This window comes from Oncorhynchus masou, chromosome 6 (genome assembly GCF_036934945.1).
Source record: "Oncorhynchus masou masou isolate Uvic2021 chromosome 6, UVic_Omas_1.1, whole genome shotgun sequence".
Lineage (NCBI taxonomy): Eukaryota > Metazoa > Chordata > Actinopteri > Salmoniformes > Salmonidae > Oncorhynchus > Oncorhynchus masou.
Genome location: NC_088217.1, coordinates 72,184,059 through 72,211,834, shown reverse-complemented (window position 1 = coordinate 72,211,834; position 27,776 = coordinate 72,184,059). Strand labels below are relative to the sequence as shown.

The 27,776-nt window shown below is 41.8% G+C and overlaps 2 protein-coding genes across 3 annotated transcripts in view; both read right to left on the bottom strand.

The window, feature by feature from the left end:
- Positions 1-2,638: 2,638 nt before the first annotated feature.
- Positions 2,639-13,710, bottom strand: LOC135541191 (ly6/PLAUR domain-containing protein 1-like). Its single transcript, XM_064967300.1, has 3 exons — positions 13,466-13,710; positions 10,173-10,307; positions 2,639-5,745 (listed from the first exon to the last, which is right to left on the bottom strand). Exons 1-3 carry the CDS (start codon positions 13,512-13,514, stop codon positions 5,510-5,512), a joined length of 420 nt encoding a protein of 139 aa, XP_064823372.1. The 5' UTR covers positions 13,515-13,710; the 3' UTR covers positions 2,639-5,509.
- Positions 13,711-14,488: 778 nt separating this feature from the next.
- LOC135542580 (nck-associated protein 5-like) overlaps positions 14,489-27,776 on the bottom strand; it is a 188,791-nt gene continuing 175,503 nt past the window's right edge. For both annotated transcript variants that reach the window (XM_064969668.1, XM_064969669.1), the window contains one exon: positions 14,489-17,088. In XM_064969668.1, the coding sequence (XP_064825740.1) occupies positions 16,765-17,088 (324 nt within the window). In that variant the 3' untranslated portion in view covers positions 14,489-16,764. The remainder of the gene's footprint in view (positions 17,089-27,776) is intronic.

The window sequence follows — 27,776 nt, the reverse complement described above, 5'->3', positions numbered from 1 at the left end:
CCTTCCATACACTGATTTTATATCTCTGCCGGAATTACTTTTGTACGTTGAGAGGAACATGGGGCTCCATTGCCCTTGCCAGAGGTTGTAAAGAAGCCATGGGGCGTTATGTCTCACTGAAGGGGCTTTTAGGCCTGGTGAATCAGCATTCGATGAGAGACTGACAGACTGACAGACAATGTAATTTTGGCTGCATTTACAGGCAGCCCAATTTTTATATTTTTTCCAGTAATTGGTCTTTTGACCAGTCACATCAGTCCTTTTCACATCTTTTTCAGAGCTGATCTGATTGGACAAAAGATCAATTTCTAAAAAAATCTAAACTCTGCCTTAGAGAGGCACATAGGATCGGTTTCTAAATCACTTACGCCTGCAGCAGCCCCTTCTGAAGTGCATGTTATCTTGTCCCCCGCGGGACGGTTGAGCTAACGTAGGCTAATGTGATTAGCATGAGGTTGTAAGTAACAAGAACATTTCCCAGGACATAGACATATCTGTTATTGGCAGAAAGCTTAAATTCTTGTTAATCTAGCTGCTCTGTCCCATTTACAGTAGCTATTACAGTGAAATAATACCATTCTATTGTTTGAGGAGAGTGCACAGTTATGAACTTGAAAATGTATTAATAAACCAATTAGGCACATTTGGGCAGTCTTGATATAAATTGTTGAACAGAAATACAATGGTTCATTGGATCAGTCTAAAACTTTGCACATACACTGCTGCCATCTAGTGACCAACATTTAAATTGCACCTGGGCATTTCAGGTACAAAAATAAATAATAACTGCATGTTTCTTTCTTTGTATTATCTTTTACAAGATCTATTCTATATTCTCCTACATTTCCATAAACTTCAAAGTGTTTCCTTTCAAATGGTATCAATAATATGCATATCCTTGCTTCAGGTCCTGAGCTACAGGCAGTTAGATTTGTCATTCTAGGCAAAAATTGAAAAAAGGGGCGGATCCTTAATTATAAAACAAAACTATTTGCCTGAAAATTTATTTGTTGAGAAGCCATAACAATCACATCTTCAATGTGTTCTAGTGTAATTGCATTCCACGCCAAGACGCTTGAAATAAGCAGCAAGACTCATTGTGAGAAACAGTGTAGAAAGCATTTGAGAGGAGGTTTTCAATCATGGCCGCTTTGTATTTAAACCACTCTCTAGGTATTTTTGTTCATGGGCTTTAAATTGTAATCTCTTATTTTCTTTGCCAGCCTTTATCAGGTCACAATGAAAACCAGCGGTGACTATCTCTAAAGTGGGCATTCTGGGCTTTTGTATATGATATTAGAAACACACACACAGAGATATTGATAACTCCAGAAGAAGCCCAATCATGCTCGCATAGGACACATCAGACTTTCTGCTGGCCAAAGATACTTATTTTGTTGACATACACTTCCACTAGCCTTGTTATGACATTTATGTCATCTATACTTCTCCTCTTTTATATGAAGAGCCAGTCTGGTCCTCCCTCCCCAGACAAATGCATTGTGGGAGAAAGCTAAAAGCTCCATTTTAAACATATGTCACACTTGCAATGTGTTGAATTTTATTTATTTACCTAGGCAAGTCAGTTAAGAACAAACTCTTATTTTCAATGACAGCTCCTGTTCAGGGACACCGAATTCCTTATTGCCTCTCGAAGCATGATAATTGAAGGTGGTGACAATGTAGTGTATGGTAGTGTGGTACTCAAAGTGGAAATCAGAAAGTAGCATTAAACGGTACAGTTAATTTAGTCCCTCATCTACTGTGGAGGGAAATGTAGAATCTTCGGTGTGAGAAATGTGCTTTACAAATTCAATGACATATTGTTATTAAACGGAAAGACATTACAATGGTCTTACTAGTTTGTGCAGGGCTAGACAGCAAAACAGTGACAATGTTCTGAAGACATGGTTAATCGTGGTCACGAATGGGTCGTCAAATTCCAACACAATTATACAGTAGTTGTAATTAGAGAAACCTAACAATGCAAACCTTTGAGAGAGAAACAAATCTGAAATGAAGGTCTATTGCATTAGTATTGTCTGTAATAATGAAATTACAACGTTGGAAATTGGGAGCAGCAGAATTACAACGAAACAGGTGTGTGGGTGGAGGCTTTGTCCACTTAGATGTCAACGTTAATCGATGAAACCACTTCAATGTTTTCCATTCTGCCCTAGCCTATATCTAGCTGTGTGGAAGTGACAGAAATATGAAATTCAGGGACATCTTCCCGTGATATCCATTTTTACAGACGGTGGAATCAGTTGAACAAGGTCCACATAGTACGTACCTGGTGGAGAATAAGACGAAAAACCCTAGCCGCTGGAGGTCACTGAAATGTCAAGCTAGGCTCCGAGACATGATATTTCACAGCCTCCGTCACCCTGGGTCTCTCATTTAAACGTGGGGCACGGCTGTGTCGGTCTTCCCTCTCTCCCTGGCTCCCTTCCTCCATCTCTCTCTCGCAGTGTGAGGTTGACTTAACAAGGCCCATGTCTCACTTACAGACAAGCCTTAACTCCCCAACAAAAGAGGTTGGCATTTTAAGAATCTTATTATACATATTGTATTTCTCTATTACGTATTTAGGTCAATTGAAAACAGAATGGTGAGTCTGCTGTTTCAGAAGCACTGTTTTTAATTGTCACAACTCTTTATTTGCATTTCACATGGGCAGAATATACAATCACTCTTCACAGAAGACCAATTAAGGTAGAACATGAAAAAAATTCCCCATAATTCCCCAATTCTGTTAATAAGCATGTCTACCTGTTAGCTCAATGCCTTACACATTCAAGATAAACATCAAATCAGGAGGGAAAAAAAGCTCTATCATTATCACTATCGTTTAATTTAATCACTATCTTTTAATTTGAAAGATGAATTATGACATACTTCTTACATGATCCTCTTTACAAAGCCTTTCAATAATTATAATGGCCAATTAATAAATTGAATCAAATCAAAATGAGAGTAAGTTATTAGATATGTTTCTGAAATCTATTGACATTTCAATAAATGCTGTATTTTAAAAATAAAGGTCTTCCCTTCAGTCTCTGTGCTGCCATTTCAGAAGAATAAATAAATAATCAATTGACAATAGACTCAGCTGGAAAAAAAGACAACGTAGATGCTGTAAAGCTACTGTTAAGCTAGCAAACTGGCAAAAGCCCATGGCACAAGAACCAAGAAAGAAACACTAGCCAACATAAATAAACACCCCTTCGTGTATTTTCTCCTGCAACTGTTGTCCTTTACACTTTTGTATGTACAGTTCCCTCCCAAATTAACTCCACAATGTCGCGTTAACATTCAGTAGTCATATCAACTCTAATTACCATTGAGGGGCGTCAGTTTTAGGGGTCAATAGAAACATTTTGACCAGTCACTCACTCCAATGTTTTATGTGGATCATGTTATACAATCCTAAACAGTTGTGTTTGTGCTCTCTCTGGTACTTTCGAGTGGCAATCCCATCAGACAGGAAACATCAATCGAAAGATAGAGAATATGATTTCAGTAAGACATAAGAGTAGGAGCAGTATTTGTACATGATGCATTGTTGAGCATATGTATCCATCAACTCTGACCCTCCACCGATAGCTAAGTGATCCATTCCACAGCACGCCGTACGTGGTGAGCGTTCCAGATCACGGATCGTTTTGCGATTGTTTCCACTTCCGTGAGTCAATGTGTTGCAAAGGACATATGCTGCTGAATGAGCATTATACTAACATCATAAATAGTGGCAGGTGAGCAACTACACTAAAAAGCACCTCGACACAGTTTAATAAGCAGGTAGCTACAATAACCAATAATTATATCCGACCTTCCCGCAATGACAGCCACATATCTCATGTCTTATACAGAACATTTTATAATATGCATCCCTGCAATGAAATGTCCTTAATGTGAATTTATCAGTTATGTATAACTGAACTGCATAAGTTCTACAACTAAAAAGCTGAACTATAAGGACTGTTGAATGACTTCAAATATACTTTTTCTAGGCAAGTCAGTTAAGAACAAATTCAAATTTTCAATGACGGCCTAGACGCAGTGGGTTAACTGCCTTGTTCAGGGGCAGAACGAGAGATTTTTGCCTTGTCAGCTCAGGAATTCGATCTTGCAACCTTTTAGGTTCCTAGTCCAACGCTCTAACCACTAGGCTACCTGCCTCCCTACTTGAAGAATGACACCTAAAAAGTTTTTGAAGTTCAAATCAGATGTTGATGCAGATTATTATCATTCTGTAAATGACTACAGCTAATAACAGGTTACTGAATATGTTGATTTATATAACGTCTAAATTGATAAGTTTAAAAACAAATCCCTTGTGTCTTTCAGCAATATTTGAAGTCCAAGAAAGTAATTGGGTATATACAGATGTAGGATCTTAATTTGATCAACCTGGTTTTGCAGGGAATTTCCTGCACAGTAGGAAAAGTAAACTTGTAGTGTATTCAAGGTTTTTAAAGGCTTCTAAAGTTGTAATTTCCACTTTAAAATTTTGGACTTGGTTTGCCCTATCAAAATTTTTTATCAACCCCTACAAAAATGTCCATTAATTATAATCTACACAATAATTCAAATTTCTGTAGTATTTGTTGCTGTAGGAATATTTTCCTGCTGTGAGAAACTGGTCAAATTAAGATCATACATCTGTACTTACAAATTATATAAGACATGATATCCAGCATTTATTACTTACTATAACAAGAACTTGTACCAGTAGCAAATGATGCAGACATCTAAGTATATCTCCACAATCCCTACAACTCGCTGCTCAATGTCCTCAGCTGTCAGTGCCATCTCTACACTCAGATCTATGATGAGTTAACACAATTCTCACACAGCTAAACGGCTGCTGAGTACTCACTGACTGTGATCCCGTCTGACTCCTAATCATCGGAACTATTGATCTGACGCGTTCGATCTACCTATAAACAGGAGAACACCGACGTTGATGAGGTCAGTGCCCACTGCCCCCAATAGGGACCCTACAGAGTAAGCAAAGAGTGATTGGAGGGCAAGGGATGAACGAAGAAGGAGGCAATGGTAAAGCATTCAGTTCTCAAAAACTCAAAACACCAGGATTATAAAAGGGGATCTTTCCAAAGAGTCTTAAGCTCTTGAGCATCCGATCCAAAGATGAAGCTGTAGAGTCCACAGGAGGCTGCTGAGGGGAGGACGGCTCATAATAATGTCCTGAACGGAGCAAATGGAATGGCATCAAACACCTGGAAACCATGGAAACCACGTGCTTGATGTCTTTGATACCATTCCACCTGCTCTGCTCCAGTCATTACCACGAGCCCGTTCGCCCCAGTGCCACCAACCTCCTGTGATAGTCTCTTATGTATAGGATTCCTCTCCAAAGACGACACTAGGGTCTGATGTAGCCAATACACTACGTAGTGTTATGTACACTGTAGGCTTTATGTACTCTCATAATACTCTAGTGTGATCTTCGGTTAGAAGAGGGGACAAATGGATGCCTCTAGGTCTATGCCAGAGAGAGGGAGACCAGCGTGAGGGAGACCAGCAGCAAAAGAAGGGAGGAAAATGAAGAGGTGGCGGCCGATGGGACAGGGCGGTTCTTCTTCCGGGGCCCATTGCAGAGCGGTGTGTTACAACAGGAGATGCACACAGAGTTGATCCTTCCAGTGCAGAACTGCTGGTAGCCTGATGAGGATATGAGGCATGCCCCGGACGAGGCACAGGACTTGCGGTAAAATATGCCTGAAGAAGGAGAGAGAGAAGCGGTCAGGGTTAGTGCAAAGCTATATAGGAAGTCCAGGTCAAGGTATGTGTGTTAGTGAGACTGTTGGTGAAACTGAGCCAAGTCTCAGAGCAAACTGAGGTAGCACAATCACTGGGGAAGGGAGGGTTAAAAGTCCTTCAACTGTCATTTTTGTTTTGTTTTCATTAATGTGTGTCTGTTTTATGGGATGTCTGGCCTATGCCATGTCTCGCACCCTTTCACAGTGCATTTTCTTGTGCGTAAAGCAAATACAGTGCCTTGCGAAAGTATTCGGCCCCCTTGAACTTTGCGACCTTTTGCCACATTTCAGGCTTCAAACATAAAGATATAAAACTGTATTTTTTGTGAAGAATCAACAACAAGTGGGACACAATCATGAAGTGGAACGACATTTATTGGATATTTCAAACTTTTTTAACAAATCAAAAACGGAAAAATTGGGCGTGCAAAATTATTCAGCCCCTTTACTTTCAGTGCAGCAAACTCTCTCCAGAAGTTCAGTGAGGATCTCTGAATGATCCAATGTTGACCTAAATGACTAATGATGATAAATACAATCCACCTGTGTGTAATCAAGTCTCCATATAAATGCACCTGCACTGTGATAGTCTCAGAGGTCCGTTAAAAGTGCAGAGAGCATCATGAAGAACAAGGAACACACCAGGCAGGTCCGAGATACTGTTGTGAAGAATTTTAAAGCCGGATTTGGATACAAAAAGATTTCCCAAGGTGGTGGCAGCATCATGGTTTGGGCCTGCTTTTCTTCAGCAGGGACAGGGAAGATGGTTAAAATTGATGGGAAGATGGATGGAGCCAAATACAGGACCATTCTGGAAGAAACCCTGATGGAGTCTGCAAAAGACCTGAGACTGGGACGGAGATTTGTCTTCCAACAAGACAATGATCCAAAACGTAAAGCAAAATCTACAATGGAATGGTTCAAAAATAAACATATCCAGGTGTTAGAATGGCCAAGTCAAAGTCCAGACCTGAATCCAATCGAGAATCTGTGGAAAGAACTGAAAACTGCTGTTCACAAATGCTCTCCATCTAACCTCACTGAGCTCGAGCTGTTTTGCAAGGAGGAATGGGAAAAAATGTCAGTTTCTCGATGTGCAAAACTGATAGAGACATACCCCAAGCGACTTACAGCTGTAATCGCAGCAGAAGGTGGTGCTACAAAGTATTAACTTAAGGGGGCTGAATAAATTTGCACGCCCAATTTTTCAGTTTTTGAATTGTTAAAAAAGTTTGAAACATCCAATAAATGTCGTTCCACTTCATGATTGTGTCCCACTTGTTGTTGATTCTTCACAAAAAATACAGTTTTATATCTTTATGTTTGAAGCCTGAAATGTGGCAAAAAGTCGCAAAGTTCAAGGGGGCCGAATACTTTCGCAAGGCACTGTATCTGTGAAAATCAGACAAAGCATGATCTAATCTACCTTTTTTTCACAAATATACAGGAATAGCAATTACACATCAAGAAAATGTGGTGGTTTGAAAATATTAGCCTTAGGATCTTAGCTTAGTGAGAAATTCTCGAGACATACAGTATATTGTAATTCAGTGCTATTTGCAATTTAACAGAACTTTATCCTGATCAATACTGGAATGGTTCATATTCCTGAGAGGTGATCCTCTAACTGCCTGGAACCTTTGTAGAGCCGTTGTAAAAAATAAAACCTTGAGAATGTCACCTCGACAGAATATAATGCTCTCAAACTATGGAACAATTGCAACAAAACTATGCTTTGATTTATATGGTGGCGAGAGAATGCACATGAACAAGAGTGTTTCGATTTCATGGAAATGTTGTTGTGCCATTAAGTCTTACCACAGGAGGTGGTAAGAAAGCCTGCGTCTCCCTGCCTGATAAATGAACACCTTGCAGGGACTCAACAACTCCCACTTCTCCCTACTCCTTCCTAGGAAATAGACACTGGGCTTTTGGACACAAACAAATCCAAGGTGACCCTGGAGATGTGACTCACGCTCCACTGAATCTATAAGCATTAGTAATTGTTATAAGCATATACGGATGCTTATAATGTCTTTATAGAAGGTTTATAATGTGTTCTTTGCTGAAATTTGTCAACAGACTGCAAAGAGCTGTCATAATGATGAGAAGGGGCGGCAGGTAGCCTAGTGGTTAGAGCATTGGGCCAGTAACCGATAGGTTGCTGCATCGAATCACCGAGCTGTCGTTCTGGCCCTGAACAAGGCATTTAACCCACTGTTCCCCGGTAGACAGTCATTCACAAGTTCATAAGTGCTCACGACATGTCTTACATTGCATTGTAACTGTGGCATAATGCATTTTACCTGTCGACGTTAAGTAAAGTGGTACGAAAAGTTGTAATTAAAGCGTAGAGAGGAAATAGATGAAAGGGGGAAGAGAACTGCTAGTCACATTAAAACTTCCATCAAAACTTTACTGCTCTAATTTACTTGTCTTTCTCTTGAAATAATGACAGATGAGCTGTCAGACAAAGTGGCAATTTGTAAATGCAATACAATATTCTTGTTTTGTCTCAAAGACGTCAGACAAGCCTTCAAGACAAAAGTAGACAATTTCAGCCTGTGTCGGCCCCTGATTACTGCTATTAAGTTTGACATAACTAACAATACAACTTTAGCTTAATCAACGCTATTATTTGTTCCATACTTCATCACTATGCACATTTAGACCTGACTGTCAAACAAACCAAGTCCCCAAACCTTTATTGGGGAGAGAAATGGGTAGAGACCAAGCTGACACCAATTCACGTTCAAAAGCCAACTTTCCTTGAGGATTATGTTACAGAGGTCTTCACATATCATACACACATTATGCAAGTGCTTCTTTCCACGAAAATGTTGTGGTAATTCGCAAATTCATTATTTGTGATAAATTGCGGTTGCTGCACATAAAGATAATTAGTTAGGCTCCTGGTCTCAGGCTGACATTATATGAAATGATCAAATTAAGGAACACATTCATTACCCAACATTGCTAGAAGGTTTTATGTTAGAATAAAAGTATGCATGAATTTTCATTTTATCTGCTTTACAGGAGCACATAAGAATCCCTTTGCCAACATCGCATTAGAAACAAATGACTCAGAAGACCTTTCTAAAGAGTGCAGAGACTGGAAAAGATTTGTGAATATACTGTAAGCATGTGCATTTCACACAAAAGTGCATCCTTATCTCAAGGTTATTCAAACCATTACACAGCATTACACATAGTGTACATTTGTTCATGACATTGTTGTCATAGATCATTGCATTTGAGTGATGAAGCTTGTCCACCACCATGTTCAGAGACATAGTTTGGGCATAAAACACTTGCTAAAGACAATCTATCTATATGTATGATGGTCTTGGTACATGTTTTTAATACTCTTGTAAATGAAAGCATACATTTGATCACAAGTGACAAGTACATGTAATAACACTGGATGTGGTAGGAACAATAGGCCTAGTGTATTTGAAGGGCGTTATCTCATTAAGCAATAAGGCATGAAGGGGTGTGCTGTATGGCCAATATACCACAGCTAAGGGCTGTTCTTAAGCACGATGCAACGCAGAGTGCCTGGATACAGCCCTTAGCTGTGGTATATTGGCCATATACCACAAACCTCCTGAGGTGTCTTGTTGCTATTATAAACTGGTTACCAACGTAATTACAGCAGTACAAATAAATGTTTTGCCATACCCGTGGTATACGGTCTGACATGCCACAGCTTTCAGCCAATCAGAATTCAGGGCTCATATTACCCAGTTTATAATTTTAAAAAATTATTCATGGATCAACTGAGTACAGCAACCAGCAACCAAGGGGGTTAACCTTCCTTTGGGAAAATCCCATTAAAAGAATATGAGCCATAAACCATGAATTAACTATGGTAATAGCCTCTTCATCTATGGAGATTCTTTGATAGTTCCCAATTGATTTAGTGGGCATACGTATAGGCCTAGTTAATGATCTCATTTGTTTACGTTACAAGGAGACCCTATCGGTCAGTTCCACTGAATTCAGAGATAGAGAGGAAGTACACAAAAGAGGAAAATATACCTTATTTAGGTCACATGTTAAAAGTGTCACAGTCCGGTGTGGGTTGTTTTGCATTGCAAGGTAGGTGTCAGAGAAGTCAGTGTGGCCTGGGGTGTTCTAGCTGCAGAACACATCTCTATTGTGTTCGGCGTGGGTTCTAATCCGAACCACGCCCTTCTGACACAAAACAGATCCCCCAAACTTCCTGTCTTTCTCTTACTAGTCTCTCTCGTCAAACTAAAGCTCACACTCTGCTGTGGCGGAGATACAGCATCTGCGAGAAGGGACTACTCTCCCACTATCTCGATCCAATGAAGAACAAATGAGGAAAGGAATGGGACTGCCCAGGAGACTCTGTTTTCTTACCATCCTTCTTCACCAGTACCTCTTTCTGACACATGTCCTGTACGTTGACCGTGCAGTTGACAATGAACTCCGGCGTGGAGCATTCATTGTTTTTCACCTCCTCACACTGGTAACATTGGATCTGGAGAGCATAGCCTGTACAAGAGAGAGAGAGACAGGAAGAACCGCAAGGTTTAAAACATTTTTTTTTTTAAGCCAACAAGAACAGTTCACCAGTATCTGGCATATACTGTAGTAATCTCATTATGTTAGTCAAGAGAGACTACAGGCAAATTCTTTCAGGCGTGTTTAGCTGTGCTTGATTGATCTTGCCTGGCACATCATAACCAATGGAGTGGTCAAAAAAAGTGCAAAGCAACTCTGCCCAACCGGCACTCCAGGCAGGCTTAATCTAAACGCTGAACGATTTTGAAAGATTAGGCCTAAAATCTTACTTAAAAGAGTTGAAAATGTTATTTTGTGCAGTTCAGTCATTAGTATTATCCCTTGTTCATTTGGGGACTTTCAGCCCGACATATTTTCCTCCCAACTAATCAAGAATAAGTGTTTTTGTGATCTATTGCCATTACCACAGACCAGGAACTGTATCCTCGAGGAGAGACAAATGCATCTTTGAAATGAAAAAGTCTCTTTGCTGGCATTTTCAAAGTCAACTTGGTACCTATTTGCAATGATCAGAGGACAAGGAGGTGGACTCTGAAAAAAAGACTGGATCTCCTCGATGAATAACAAATGTGAAGATGATACCAACGAGCATTTCATGTTGGAGAGTCGATGTTGATGCTATCCTTACACATGCGGACATGTTGCAAATATCAGACAATAGGACTTTGAGCTAATATGATGACATTTCTGTACCACACCACAGAAAGCACTGACAAGTCACACAAAACACATACTTCTCTGACTACATACACGTTTGTCAAGACAGCAAAGGAACACAGTAGAGAGGAGTTGTTTAATGCACAAACAGATCTGGGGTCAGGATAAAGGGATTTTGACTAAAAATAATGAACAAATAAGTTTCAACAATATACATCCATACTCTCATTTATTTGCCAACTAAACTTAATCAGACACAATTGTGTGTGGAAGCTGGGCATACTGTATCTGTGCAGGGAAAATGGCCCCTCAACTTTACCCACTAGAATAATAATAGCCATTCTGACTACTACAGGTCGAAACAATCAAGCCAGAGTGTTTCAGACAAAGTGCTTTATCCACACACTCAATGAAGCTGTTGCTCCAGCACTGACTTCAAATGAGATGAATTCATTCTAACATGACTGATTGGAATTAAATGGAAATTGAGATTAACAAAGAATGACAGATGGGTGGCTATTCATGCAAAGTTGTTTCACAGGGATGGAAAATCTGAAAAAGGATTCCCGGATGGAGAGCACAATCTGATTCAGGGTTTGCAAATGGGGGTTTAGCTGAAACATGCATGACCGTGCAATGGTAAACAATAATTCAACATTTTCTCAAGCGTCACAGTTTCAGGTCATTTGTTCTCCATGGCAGATAGTACTGTGTTCTAATTATTGAACTGGAGACAGTCATTCATTTCCCAGTCTGACAGCGCCATCAAGCACAAATTCAATTGAAAAGGATCCCCCCCAAAAAATCAGAGCGTAATTACGTTAAAACCAGATAAATGCTTCAAAACCCCATCCATCAACCGAGCAATAGTCTCTTAAAGTGCCTAAACACATCCTAGACTGAATTGTATTTGTCCTCTATAAACCACTGGATATTGACACTATATATAATGAACATTTAGGCAAGCATAAAGTTATGTACATATTGTCTATACTGTTCATTTTGTTCCGCAATACCCTTTTCACTGAGGTAAAAAACCTCATCAAATTACTTAGAAGTAATTTCTGCTAACAATGAAGATGATGTTTAAGGAGTGGGTATGTTAACCAAACGCAGCACATCCAACTCAGAACAGACGGAACATTTGTATGTTATTTACACCAGAGGCATTTTTGGTGAGATCAAGTTCTTACACGCTACTGTTCATTTGCCATGTGCAATGGGTTCAAGTGGAAATAGGGACCGGAAAAGCTCTCGGCAGCTGATTGTCACATCATTCTGATGATATGATTCGTGGACGTATGTTGGAATGACAATGCGGACTACTCCATTGACATGGATTATCATTGTCATTTTACCTGATTCTTTTTTTAGCAACTACATTGCCACCATTTGTATACATTATTACCATATCATTGCTATAAGGGGACCAATGTGGATTCAGAAATCAGTTTATTTGCCATCATCTATCTTCAATTGTGTATTTTCCTTCCACAGTCATCTGAAGAGAGACAGCTTTGTTATTCTCTGCATATTTAGTGATACTAATATTTATCACAGGTGTTCATGGAGTGGTAGATCAGCTCATTTAAAACCCACTAAAAAAAAGGTGATTTAGTTTACTACATTCACCAGAGCTGACAACTGTTGATCAGTCATCTTCCTTATCATTTGAGCTTGATGGAATGCCTACACCTGTAAAATAAAATGTTGAATTGCATTTGTGTTGTCAATTAGAGAGCTATTAATTAGCTATTGATAAATGAGTGGCCTACACATGTCCCTCTGCTTTATAAAATGAGTGAATACATTCGTCACCTGTAATGGCGTCTAGTCATGTTTAATAGCAATTAATCGGAATACTTAATAGCCTAATTAGCATACCATGTAGGGCAATTGTAAGATCACAAAGATGCTCTAAATATGGAATAATGTTCAATATTTCAGCATGTCACGCTCTATTATTTAACATTTACATTTTTAAACAACATCATTAAATTGAATTAAAGATATGTAAAATAGAAGTCTAAATCACATTTTGAAAATATCTGCCTTTGCACAGGTGATATTCGCAATAGTTTTACAGACGTAATTATGACCTAAGGTGACATATTTTCTGTAGCTGGAGCGCAGGTGCCTATATAAATGTCATATTAAAAAAATCTGTGCCACAATTTCTTATTCCAATACAGTTATAAATGCATTTGCTGAGAAGATTTGATCTGCAACGGTAACCTCCTGCGCGCCTCCCTGTTGGCATTACTAGACCTCTCCTGGACTTCTGAAAAATATGTAATTGTTTTCATCTGACAACAAAAAGCTGCCCAAAATCATTTAACCATAATCCAAACTTGAATTAGATTGGAATAGCTGGAAACGTTGACATATCACGAGGAAATACTCTCAGCACCCGAATACAACGCAGAAAGCCAACACATGTAAGATTACGCAGTCTCCAAAGTTTAGCATACCTGTTTTGAGGAAAATTCCAAGCAAAGTTGCATAAATGAGAAGCAACATCCTCTCCCAAATGACACTTTAGAGGAACACATCAGACCAGGTGAACTTAAAACGAAAGCAAAACCCTTAAATGGATCCGTGGCATCAAAGTGTTAGAGCACATTCTGCAGCGGGGAATGTGGTGCGCAGCGCTAAACGAGGGCGAGCTCTGCGGTTTGAGAGACCACGTTGCAGAATTCCAGTGAAATTGGATAAAGATAAATCATAAAACGTACCACGTGATGAAAGCTCGTGATATGGAAGCAATTCATCAATCACTCATATCCTACACACGCAGATCCGTGACTGTTAAATTGCGTCCAAATATGAAAAAGTCACCTTTGGATAGGCTTTTGGGCATGGAATGCACCGTTGGCAGTCATACACATTTAACCATATTTAGAAAGGCTACTATTCCTTAAATACATTCGTTGAGATCATCTCGTGGTTCTTCTGTCTGTTATGGATCTTGTACGTTTCGTGTTAGAGAGAGAGAGAGAGAGAGGGAGACAGAGAGAGAGAGAGGTGGGAGAGAGAGCGAGAGAGAATGTTTGGAAGTCACTAGGGTGGCTGAATGAATTACTTTTATTTATAGTCACATAATTACCCATCAAGAGACTAATTGTTATAAATCCCCCTGCTTTATAAGGACTGTCTCAGAGAGTAAAGCTCGGTGAAAACGGGCTATACGTTTAACACGTTTTATAGTTGAAGAATATGACATGAGCTTTATGGCAAGCATTTGAAGATAGGACGAGGATCAAACTTTCCCTTGCCATTATTAACAATTCCCTGCTGTAGCCTACATACAGACATTTCAGGTACACATTTATGAGCGCAATGGCAAAGATCAGTGAAGATCTCACTGTTCCTTGTGACTATAGTACCTTACATTTGACTACAGTATATGATATTGAACGCACACCTGTATGACAGCACGCACGCACACGCACACACAAACTTCAACCTCCAACAGTTACGGAAGCTGCACCAAATTGAAAATAGGAAATCATTTATTTTTATTTTTATTGGAAATGATTACATAAAATATATAATTAAAAGTCTAATGTAACAGCCAAAATTGCACACGTAATTACCAAAGTAACACTGCTGGTAACAGGTTCTCTTACAAAGGAACAATCAAGCAGAGAAGATGTGAAGTAGGGCAATTAAACAACACTATACAGGTCCATGTACAAAAAGTGGGATATAAATACTCGTCAGCTAGAAAAAAATACACATTATGGTCTTAGCAAGACTCTCCTTACATATTGTTAACAGTTTCATGGAAAATAGTTCAAACAATGAAACGTACACAATCTGTTTTGATTAGCACCAGAATCAAATTACGCACGTTTGGCATGATGATGTATTCCTATTACGTTCAAATGTGTTATTGGATAAAGTGATAAAGGGTTGCAGTTGTAGCTTTTATTCGACAAAATAAAACATTTTTTATCGACAAACCCTAAGGAAGTCACAAAACGAGGAAACGGTCAAGAAAAGTTGAGCTGTTCTCAATCAGAAGACATATAGACAAGGTTGAATGATTGGGAAACGTAACACAATGATTTAAATTTAAAATTGCATATACCAGTCAGCAATGCTCCATTCTGATATTAACTTAATTGCAGTATTTAACACACAAAGAAAATATACAAAGAAAGGAGTGTTTTATGATTCTACAAGAGACACAATTTCAACAGTTCTGTTATCCTGGAGTTCATGAAGGTTTTACTTTTCAAAAAATGTCTGTTTTCCATTTTAAAAAAATGTCAGCATTTTCCGTGAGTTTTAACCTTATATTCAAGGTAACTAGGTATAAGCGTTGCATTTTCCCTGAGCTACTAGCATAGACCTTGCTCCGTAAATGTGTTATTGAAGCCAACAGAAGTTTCTGATTCATAAGTAACATTCAGACACTAGTTTAGTTCTGTTTACATTAAATACTGAGTGACCCAAGTACAATGGTGATGGTACGGGATACTTCAGGATTTTTTTCTACTTCCCCAGAGTCAGATGAATTCGTGGATACCCTTATGTCTCTGCCTGCAGTTTGAAGTCAGCTGCTAAATGTTCTCATAATGACTGGAAGGCTATGGTAACTGCTAGCATGCTAGTAGATACCATAGACGTCCAGCCATTGCGCTAACGCTAGTTAGCATTGGCTCACACAACTAACTCTAACTTCCTTCATACTTGATGCAGAGACATAATAATGGCCTCCATGAGTTCATCTGACTGGGGATGAAGACAAACGGATTTGTTGCCAAATATTCCAAAGTATCCCTTTAAGCCACTACACAGCAGTTGAAGTTCAGCTTGACAGTTTTGACTTGCTGGTAGAAATGATTGATTGTGTATTGATCATGTATTTCACATCTGTATTACAACTCAAAGTCAATACTGACTCCAGTACATTCAATATGCAGGATATTATTCTTTAAGATTCCACAGTACTGGTGGTTCAATTAAATGTGCATATGCATGTATTTAGGTCACTTAATATAAAGTATAAATCACACCACTTCAAAAATAAAATACATTATTTGTTCTTGTTCTAATGTGTGTCACATTCTAGTTCACCATGCAACTTTCAAGATACCACAGCAGTCTGGAAATCGTACACGTTTGAGCCAATGGCTTTAGGAGCTATGATTGCATGGTATGGCTTGCAGTGTATTGCAAGATGGTAGTTGTGGTGTGTAGGCCTGCCATTATGACATACAACACTGTGGCAGTAAAACATTGTTCCAATTCAAATTTGAGAAATAATGATCAGTGAGAAAACCATCTATCCACATCCAACAACCGTAATAGTTTTTTGCACATTTGATGAGTCTTAAGGTATTGCTTCACACTACTAGGCATCCTCAGTTGCTCCTGATGATATTACTGATTGGTTTGATTTGGTGGTATTTACTCTAGTTGTGTCTTCAAGTTGAATTTCACTTTTTAAATTCCTTAAAAACTTTGTACAGTATTTTTTTTACAGTGCAATGATAAAAAAAACATTCCCCCTTCGGGAAAAAATACATTACGCTAGAAGACAATTTCTAATATTGCTTTCCACACCTTGAACGGTGGTAAGGTTGTAGCCTATAGTTTAATTGTCCAGGTTAGAGGTCATGCAAACTGTACAGTCTGGGTTCACGTCCTTATCTTATGACATCACCTATGACATCACTTCCTTCCTTGTGACCTAAGTGCTTCGGTTGGTGGGAGTAGCAGAGGACTCCACAGGATCATTCCCGGCCTCCACTTTCTTACTCTACACATCGTTGGAGCCTTGACTGGTGCATGAGGAGAAGCTGTCGTAGAGCGAATCGCCGAGAGAACCCACACACTCGGCCCCGGGCTTGTTGGAGTAGTAGCTGGACGACGAGGGCTCGTTGTCAACCCTGCTGCAACAGTCCTCTTCTCTCTCACCTGCGGAACAGGAGCAGTCACCGCTACTGGGCCTTAGCTCTGTCTCTGGGTACAGCCCCAGCCCACTGCTGTTCAACTTGTTCAGGGAATCCAAGGACACGTCTCTGGTGCCAACCTGGACACCCCCTCCGCAGCCGCCTGTCGTCATGTCCACTTGATTCCCTTTCTACAACAACAACAAGACAAACAAGAGAGGGGAAAATTAGACGAGAGGTGTTTTTGTCATCTGCCCACACCGAGTCCACACTGCAGCACATTATTATCACACTTTAAAGGGCCAATCTGGTATTCAAACAACAATAAAGATTTCCCAGATTGCCTCTTTCTCCATACCATATCATATAAGTAATCTGTCACTCGGTCTCTCAATTAAGAATATCCAGAAGCAACAAAAACAAAGGCTGTCATGCTGAATTTACACTGAGTGTACAACAAATTAGGAACACCTTCCTAATATTGAGTTGCACCCCCTTTTGCCCTCAGAACAGCCACAATCCGTTGGGGCATAGACTCTACAAGGTGTCGAATGTGTACCACAGGGATGCTGGCCCATGTTGACTCACGGGGTCAGTATATGTCATGGAAATGTTTTGTACACTCAGGGTACATCTACTTCAGCGTGAAGCAACACCACAAAGCAATTTGACTACCGCCATTCCTGAGTGTCGCATTGATTTATTGAGAGCTTTGTTCATTCTCCTCCCATGCTTAAGGCCCAATAAGTCTGTCTGGGGGAATCTGCCGTGAGATATCAACCTCTCTACAGGGAGAGAGGGAGAGGGAGGGAGAGTGATTCTCCTTCGTAGTTGTTTTAACACAACATATTATAATGCTGTCAGCAGCTCATGTTGTTAAAAAAGAAACGAGTCAAACAGTGGCCGGCTTATTCTCGCTATAAATTAACCAATGGCTTAACCTCAAATATACTGTTGAGCAAACATCTATTGTATATAATTTTGCATATTGATATATTGTATATTGTTATATTGTTTTTGGTATGCACAGAGAATCTTACTTGGAGAATCTCAGTGAATCTCACTTAAAGGAATAATGTGGGATCTGGGTATCTGTTCAACAGAGTTTTCAATCCATTGTGTGTTGAAGCTTAAACCACAACAAGAGTGGGGCTGCCATTTTTCTAAGAAATAAATCCCAGATTGCAGCATTAATGTTGCAGTTTCAGGATGAATCACAAGAGCCCTCTAGGTCCTGTTGTTTATGTACTTTAGAGAAATACTTTTGGCATGTACACTTTAATCGTGTTTGGTTGCTGAACTCATTGCCTTCTTTCATGGAAAACGCCTCCAAGCCATTCCACCAACCTTGAGTAAATTGGCAACACAACAATAGGAGAAGTCCCCAGTGAGATAAATATATATAAAAAGCTCTGCATCTCCAATCTCGCATAATCACAGAAATCACGCATCATGCAGTTTTCCCACATACTGTCATAAATCTAACCACAGTGAATACAAAACACATATTCAGTAGAAAAATAATGTATGTTGTGTAATTCAGCCTTGGTCAATAACTACTAGAATATCTTAACGGAAATATTTATGCAGAAATGCACTAAGGAATCTTGAAATCATTTGAGGAATTGCTAGGAGCCTGTGCTCTCTGGCTGCATTTTATCTGTGGTAACACAAATCTCTGGATAACTGGACTTTCCTCCAGCCAGTCTACCAAAGGGGCCAAGCCATCCACACATTTCCCGGGTGGAGAGTATACAGAGGTATTACCATATTATCAGGGGTATAGACCGCCTTCGGGGTTGCACTAAGTCCTCATCATTAAGTGTTCATTGCCAGGTGCCTCTTAGAAATGGCTTTCCTCCCAGGAACTTTAGCCCAGAACCACTCTGCTAACAATCTGGTGGTTTACAGTAATGCATTCTAAACACAGGCACTGCGGGTTAGATATTCTTCATGTTCTAAATCAGCACAGAGAAAATCAGACTTCTGAAAAATACCACTTTTGAGGTACAATGACTAATAATGGTAATTCAAGGGTTGGTGATAAAAACAAATGTGATTCAAATCTGCACACTGACACATATCTCCATTCTAGCAAAGTTACTGGAAAATCAAAAGTGCCATATCGAAAATGCTTTTTAGTCCAAGACTAGGCTCAATCTGGGTTCGGGAAACAAACCTATAGTATGTGCCAGTGTAGTGTAGTCTACAGGTGCATGGATGTGGGAGACCACGAGAACAGAGCAGAGAGTGTATGACTTGATTGTGATCAGTGATTGGAATTGGGGTTGCCTTTCGTTCAGTGCCTGTGACAGTGAGGAACAGCAATCATGGTCCTGCTCTTCTCCAAACAGCACTGAGCTCTCTATCTCGGCAGGAGGGATTCTTATCTGTGATTGAATTTGATTTGGTGAAACACAATTACCACTCTTGTCTGTGGGTCGAAACCAACCTCCGTGCAGACCTTGACCATCCGCTGGTACCTAAGGAACCAGTTGAAGTGTATCCTTTACAACGGAACACACAGGAAAACATCGCCTCAGGGGCACTTCAGGTGGAAAAAGAGCTTGTCAGCGGCTAATTGGTTATCATCTAGCAGCACTGAGGTATTTCAGTTCAATGGGAATATCTTGGGTAACTGGGATTCTGACAGAATATATACTTTGGAAACATTCTTACTTCTAAAGGGGTCAAGAGTCAGTCAGTCGATAAGGAGGCCAAAGAGAGAATGGCTGTTCTTCTCCCTGACTGGGATTCTGGACAATTGTTGTGTGTCTGAAATATTTATTGTTCATATACCACTAATGGTATACTGTTGTGTATGTATGTAAACTCAGCAAAAAAAGAAACGTCCTCTCACTGTCAACTGTGTTAATTTTCAGCAAACTTAACATGTGTAAATATTTGTATGAACATAACAAGATTCAACAACTGAGACATAAATTTAACAAGTTCCACAGGCATGTGACTAACAGAAATGGAATGATGTGTCCCTGAACAAAGGGGGGGGGGGGTCAAAAGTAACAGTCCGTATCTGGTGTGGGCACCAGATACACCAGATACTGATACTGGCCACCAGATACACCAGATACAGTTACGTCCCTGTAACGCACAGCGTCGGGATTGCCTGCAATGACAACAAGCTCAGTCCGATGATGCTGTGACACACCGTCCCAGACCATGACGGACCATCCACCTCCAAATTGATCCCGCTCCAGAGTACAGGCCTCAGTGTAATGCTCATTCCTTCGATGATAAATGCGAAACCGACCATCACCCTTGGTGAGACAAAACCACGACTCGTCAGTGAAGAGCACTTTTTGCCAGTCCTGTCTGGTCCAGCGATGGTGGGTTTGTGCCCAACGTTGTTGCCTGTGATGTGTGATGAGGACCTGCCTTACAACAGGCCTACAAGCCTCAGTCCAGCCTCTCTCAGCCTATTGCGGACAGTCTGAGCACTGATGGAGGGATTGTGCGTTCCTGGTGTAACTCGGGCAGTTGTTGTTGCCATCCTGTACCTGTTCCGCAGGTGTGATGTTCGGATGTACCGATCCTGTGCAGGTGTTGTTACACGTGGTCTGCCACTGCGAGGACGATCAGCTGTCCATCCTGTCGTCTCACGGTACGGCCATTGCAATTTATTGCCCTGGCCACATCTGCAGTCCTCATGCCTCCTTGCAGCATGCCTAAGGCACGCTCACACAGATGAGCCGGGACCCTGGGCATATTTCTTTTGGTGTTTTTCAGAGTCAGTAGAAAGGCCTCTTTAGTGTCCTAAATTTTCATAACTGTGACCTTAATTGCCTACCGTCTGTAAGCTGTTAGTGTCTTGAAGACCGTTCCACAGGTGCATGTTGATTAATTGTTTATGTTTCATTGGGGGAGGCAGGGTAGCCTAGTGGTTAGAGCGTTGGACTAGTAACCGGAAGGTACAAATCTGTCGTTCTACCCCTGAACAGGCAGTTAACCCGCTGTTCCAAAGCCATAATTGAAAATAAGAATTTGTTCTTAACTGACTTGCCTAGTTAAATAAAGGTAAAAATTGAATAAGCATGGGAAACAGTGTTTAAACCCTTTACAATGAAGATCTGTAAAGTTATTTGGATTTTTACGAATTGTCTTTGAAAGACAGGGTCCTGAAAAAGGGACCTTTCTTTTTTTGCTGAGTGAGTGAGTGAGTGAGTGAGTGAGTGAGTGTATGTGTGTATGTGTGTATGTGTGTATGTATGTATGTATGTATGTGTGTGTGTGTGTGTGTGTGTGTGTGTGTGTGTGTGTATGTGTGTATATGTGTGTGTGTGTGTGTGTGTGTGTGTGTGCGTGTGTGTGTGTGTGTGTGTGTGTATGTGTGTGTATATGTGTATGTGTGTGTATATGTGTATGTGTATGTATGTATGTATGTGTATATGTGTGTGTGTGTGTGTGTGTGTGTGTGTGTGTGTGTGTGTGTGTGTGTGTGTGTGTGTGTGTGTGTGTGTGTGTGTGTGTGTATGTGTAGTGTGAATGTGTGTGTGTATGTATGTGTGTGTGTGTGTGTGTGTGTGTGTGTGTGTGTGTGTGTGTGTGTGTGTGTGTGTGTGTGTGTGTATGTATGTATGTATGTATGTATGTACAGGCAGTAGCAGCTGGCATGCAATTGAAATCAATCAATCAATATATATATATATATATATATATATATATATATATATTGATTCACACTTACATGTCTGTACTTACATGGCTGTATATTGCCTCCACACTTACGTCTGTACTTCTATTTCCAATTGCATGTCCAAGACCAAAAACATCCCTCTCTCTCCCCATAACATTAGTGCTCCAGGTAACACGCTTTTACAAGCAGCTGGGGAGAAGGTGTGAACACAGATATTATATAGTTATGAGGCATATGGCTGTGTAACCTGGCCCTCTATGGTTTGGCTCCTTAGATCCTGCCATGCCCGGCCCCAGCACAGCATCTAATGCTGTTTTCCCCCTGTCAGAGAGGCCTGCAGCAATCTCTATTACCCATCAGGAGAGAGAAAAAGAGAGGTAGCGAGAGAAGGGAGAGCAAGAAGGGAGTGAGAGAGAACAAGGGAGAAGGAAAGAAAGAGAGAAAAGGGGAGAGAATGAAAGAAAGAGGGGGAAGAAAGAGAGGACGAGAGCCAAACTGAGAAAGATATAGAAAGAAAAAGGGGGTGGGGTTTTAAGGAGGCAGCAGGAAGAGGGGGTGTAGCCAGGCAGGCAGCGTGGCTGTCAGGCAGTGTCAGGATGATGAATGGGGGCCAGGCTGGGCCATGAGGTCTCTGATGAGAGCTGCCGAGCTTTACATCACTCTCCTGGGTGTTTGTGAAAGGTTATTAAAGGCACTTAAATCACCCAATCTCACACAGCATCCGCGCTCCCCGTCTGCACATTCCACACACTTCGCATTTCCAAAACGAATCTTCCATAACGATATTATGAACTTACCTGACTGTGAATGGTTAAATATACAGTGTGGTCCCAACACCATATTTTACAGTAGGTATGGGTTTTCTTTCGACTCATACATTGTCATTTTGGTGCCACACCCACCACTGGCCACACCCACCACGGGCCACACCCACCACTGGCCACACCCACCACTGGCCACACCCACCACTGACCAAAGCACCAGTTCCAATAGAATCTAAGTGCCAATTTCATTTAGCACTGCTGGGTGATTTGAAAAGTCCAGGTCAATTGATCAATAATATAATAATACTCTTAGCAAAAAAATGTATCTTTAATTCACAATCTGTAGAAACTAAGAGAGGTTAGTTTCTATAGAAAGGTTCAGAGCTTATGTGAAACATCATTGCACATTTAAATAATAATAATATTGCAAATAGAAATCAAAACTGAATGGACTTCAGTGATAGATGGGGGGGTTAAGGGTAAACACAAACAAGGATGGGACAAAAAACAAACAAAAGATAACTATTGTAAAATATACTGTGTCCTTAAAATGTACAGTATATAGTATGTAAAAGCTAGAAGTCGAAAAGCTAGTTGTCCATTAGTTTACTCCAATTAGGGATGGGAATGTAGGGTAAGGGGAAAATAATAAAGGAAAATATATAACAAATATATATACATACCAGTCAACAGTTTGGACACACCTACTCATACAAGGTTTTTTTCTTTGACTATTTACTACATTGTAGAATAATAGTGAAGACATCAAAACTATGATATAACACATATGGAATCATGTAGTAACCAAAAAAGTGTTAAAATTAAAATATATTTTATATTTGAGAATCTTCACAGCAGCCACACTTTGCCTTGATGACAGCTTTGCACAGTCTTTGCATTCTCTCTACAAGCTTCATCAGGTAGTCACCTGGAATGCATTTCAATTAACAGGTGTGACATCTTAAAAGTTAATTTGTGGAATTTATTTTCTTCTTAATGCATTTGACACAATCAGTTGTGTTGTGGCAAGGTAGGGGTAAAAGACCAAGTCCATAGTATGGCAAGAACAGCTCAAATAGTCAAAGAGAAATGACAGTCCATCATTACCTTAAGACATGAAGGTCAGTCAATCCGGAAAATGGCAAGAACTTAGAAAGTTTCTTCAAGTGCAGTCGCAAAAACCATCAAGAGTTATGATGAAACTGGCTCTCATGAGGACCGCCACAGGAAAGGAAGCCCCAGAGTTACCTCTGCTGGAGAGGATAAGTTCAATAGAGTTAACTGCACCTCAGATTGCAGCCCAAATAAATGCTTCACAGAGTTCAAGTAACAAATGTTCAGAGGAGACTGCGTGAATCAGGCCTTCAGGGTCGAATTGCTGCAAATAAACCACTTCTAAAGGACACCAATAATAATAAGAGACATGCTTGGGCCAAGAAACATGAGCAATGGACATTAGACAAGTGGACATCTGTACTTTGGTCTGATAAGTTCAAATTTTAGATTTTTGGTTCCAACGCAATCAACCTTGCTAGCTAGCCAGCTAGCCCCCGAATAGCAGCACTGTAGAAACTATTACACTCGACGGAACGACTTGATTAGTGTAGTGTCAACATCGCAGCCACTACCAGCTAGCCTACTCCAGCAGTACTGTTTCATTTCAATCATTTTAGTCAATAAGATTCTTGCTACGTAAGCTTAACTTTCTGAACATTCGAGACGTGTAGTCCACTTGTCATTCCAATCTCCTTTGCATTAGCGTAGCCTCTTCTGTACCCTGTTAACTATGTGTCTATCTATCCCTGTTCTCTCCTCTCTGCACAGACCATACAAACGCTCCACACCGCGTGGCCGCGGCCACCCTAATCTGGTGGTCCCAGCGCGCACGACCCACGTGGAGTTCCTGGTCTCCGGTAGCCTCTGGAACTGCCGATCTGCGGCCAACAAGGCAGAGTTCATCTCAGCCTATGCCTCCCTCCAGTCCCTCGACTTCCTGGCACTGACGGAAACATGGATCACCACAGATAACACTGCTACTCCTACTGCTCTCTCTTCGTCCACCCACGTGTTCTCGCACACCCCGAGAGCTTCTGGTCAGCGGGGTGGTGGCACCGGGATCCTCATCTCTCCCAAGTGGTCATTCTCTCTCTCTCCCCTTACCCATCTATCTATCGCCTCCTTTGAATTCCATGCTGTCACAGTTACCAGCCCTTTCAAGCTTAACATTCTTATCATTTATCGCCCTCCAGGTTCCCTCGGAGAGTTCATCAATGAGCTTGATGCCTTGATAAGCTCCTTTCCTGAGGACGGCTCACCTCTCACAGTCCTGGGCGACTTTAACCTCCCCACGTCTACCTTTGACTCATTCCTCTCTGCCTCCTTCTTTCCACTCCTCTCCTCTTTTGACCTCACCCTCTCACCTTCCCCCTACTCACAAGGCAGGCAATACGCTCGACCTCATCTTTACTAGATGCTGTTCTTCCACTAACCTCACTGCAACTCCCCTCCAAGTCTCCGACCACTACCTTGTATCCTTTTCCCTCTCGCTCTCATCCAACACTTCCCACACTGCCCCTACTCGGATGGTATCGCGCCGTCCCAACCTTCGCTCTCTCTCCCCCGCTACTCTTTCCTCTTCCATCCTTTCATCTCTTCCCTCTGCTCATACCTTCTCCAACCTTTCTCCTGACTCTGCCTCCTCAACCCTCCTCTCTTCCCTTTCTGCATCCTTTGACTCTCTATGTCCCCTATCCTCCAGGCCGGCTCGGTCCTCCCCTCCCGCTCCGTGGCTCGATGACTCATTGCGAGCTCACAGAACAGAGCTCCGGGCAGCCGAGCGGAAATGGAGGAAAACCCGCCTCCTGCGGACCTGGCATCCTTTCACTCCCTCCTCTCTACATTTTCCTCCTCTGTCTCTGCTGCTAAAGCCACTTTCTACCACTCTAAATTCCAAGCATCTGCCTCTAACCCTAGGAAGCTCTTTGCCACCTTCTCCTCCCTTCTGAATCCTCCCCCCCCCTCCTCCCTCTCTGCAGATGACTTCGTCAACCATTTTGAAAAGAAGGTCGACGACATCCGATCCTCGTTTGCTAAGTCAAACGACACCGCTGGTTCTGCTCACACTGCCCTACCCTGTGCTCTGACCTCTTTCTCCCCTCTCTCTCCAGATGAAATCTCGCTTCTTGTGACGGCCGGCCGCCCAACAACCTGCCCGCTCGACCCTATCCCCTCCTCTCTCCTCCAGACCATTTCCGGGGACCTTCTCCCTTACCTCACCTCGCTCATCAACTCATCCCTGACCGCTGGCTACGTCCCTTCCGTCTTCAAGAGAGCGAGAGTTGCACCCCTTCTGAAGAAACCTACACTCGATCCCTCCGATGTCAACAACTACAGACCAGTATCCCTTCTTTCTTTTCTCTCCAAAACTCTTGAACGTGCCGTCCTTGGCCAGCTCTCCCTCTATCTCTCTCAGAATGACCTTCTTGATCCAAATCAGTCAGGTTTCAAGACTAGTCATTCAACTGAGACTGCTCTTCTCTGCATCACGGAGGCGCTCCGCACTGCTAAAGCTAACTCTCTCTCCTCTGCTCTCATCCTTCTAGACCTATCGGCTGCCTTCGATACTGTGAACCATCAGATCCTCCTCTCCACCCTCTCCGAGTTGGGTATCTTGATTGCGTCCTACCTGACAGGTCGCTCCTACCAGGTGGCGTGGCGAGAATTTGTCTCCTCGCCACGCGCTCTCACCACTGGGGTCCCCCAGGGCTCTGTTCTAGGCCCTCTCCTATTCTCGCTATACACCAAGTCACTTGGCTCTGTCATAACCTCACATGGTCTCTCCTATCATTGCTATGCAGACGACACACAATTAATCTTCTCCTTTCCCCCTTCTGATGACCAGGTGGCGAATCGCATCTCTGCATGTCTGGCAGACATATCAGTGTGGATGACGGATCACCACCTCAAGCTGAACCTCGGCAAGACGGAGCTGCTCTTCCTCCCGGGGAAGGACTGCCCGTTCCATGATCTCGCCATCACGGTTGACAACTCCATTGTGTCCTCCTCCCAGAGCGCTAAGAACCTTGGCGTGATCCTGGACAACACCCTGTCGTTCTCAACCAACATCATGGCGGTGGCCCGTTCCTGTAGGTTCATGCTCTACAACATCCGCAGAGTACGACCCTGCCTCACACAGGAAGCGGCGCAGGTCCTAATCCAGGCACTTGTCATCTCCCGTCTGGATTAAACGCTGTTGGCTGGGCTCCCTGCCTGTGCCATTAAACCCCCTACAACTCATCCAGAACGCCGCAGCCCGTCTGGTGTTCAACCTTGAGTTCTCTCACGTCACCCCGCTCCTCCGCTCTCTCCACTGGCTTCCAGTTGAAGCTCGCATCCGCTACAAGACCATGGTGCTTGCCTACGGAGCTGTGAGGGGAACGGCACCGCAGTACCTCCAGGCTCTGATCAGGCCCTACACCCAAGCAAGGGCACTGCGTTCATCCACCTCTGGCCTGCTCGCCTCCCTACCATTGAGGAAGTACAGTTCCCGCTCAGCCCAGTCAAAACTGTTCGCTGCTCTGGCCCCCAATGGTGGAACAAACTCCTCACGACGCCAGGACAGCGGAGTCAATCACCACCTTCCGGAGACACCTGAAACCCCACCTCTTCAAGGAATACCTAGGATAGGATAAGTAATCCTTCTCCCCCCCCCCCCTTAATGACTTAGATGCACTATTGTAAAGTGGCTGTTCCACTGGATGTCAGAAGGTGAATTCACCAATTTGTAAGTCGCTCTGGATAAGAGCGTCTGCTAAATGACTTAAATGTAATGTAAATGTCTTTGTGAGACGTAGAGTCGGTGAATGGATGATCTCCGCATGTGTGGTTCCCACCATGAAGCATGGAGGTGTGATGGTTGTGATGGTGTGGGGGTGCTTTGCTGTTGACAGTGTCTGTGATTTATTTAGAATTTAACCAGCATGGGCTACCAAAACATTCTGCAGCGATACGCCAGCCCATCTGGTTTGCACTTAGTGGGACTATCATTTGTTTTTCAACAGGACAATGACCCAACACACCTCCAGGCTGTGTAAGGGCTATTTGACCATTAAGGAGAGTGATGGAGTGGTGCATCAGATGACCTCCACAACCACCCAACATCAACCCAATTGAGATAGTTTGGGATGAGTCAGACTGCAGAGTGAAGGAAAAGCAGCCAACAATGCTCAGCATTTGTAGGAAGTCCTTCAAGATTGTTGAAAAGCATTCGAGTTGAAACTGGTTGAGAGAAAGCCAAGAGTGTGCAAAGTTGTCATCAAGGCAAGGGGTGGCTACCTCATAGAATCTAAAATCAAAAATATTTTGATTTGTTTAACACTTTTTAGGTTACTACATGATTCCATGTGTTATTTCATAGTTTTGATACTATTCTACAGTGTAGAAAATAGTCAAAATAAAGAAA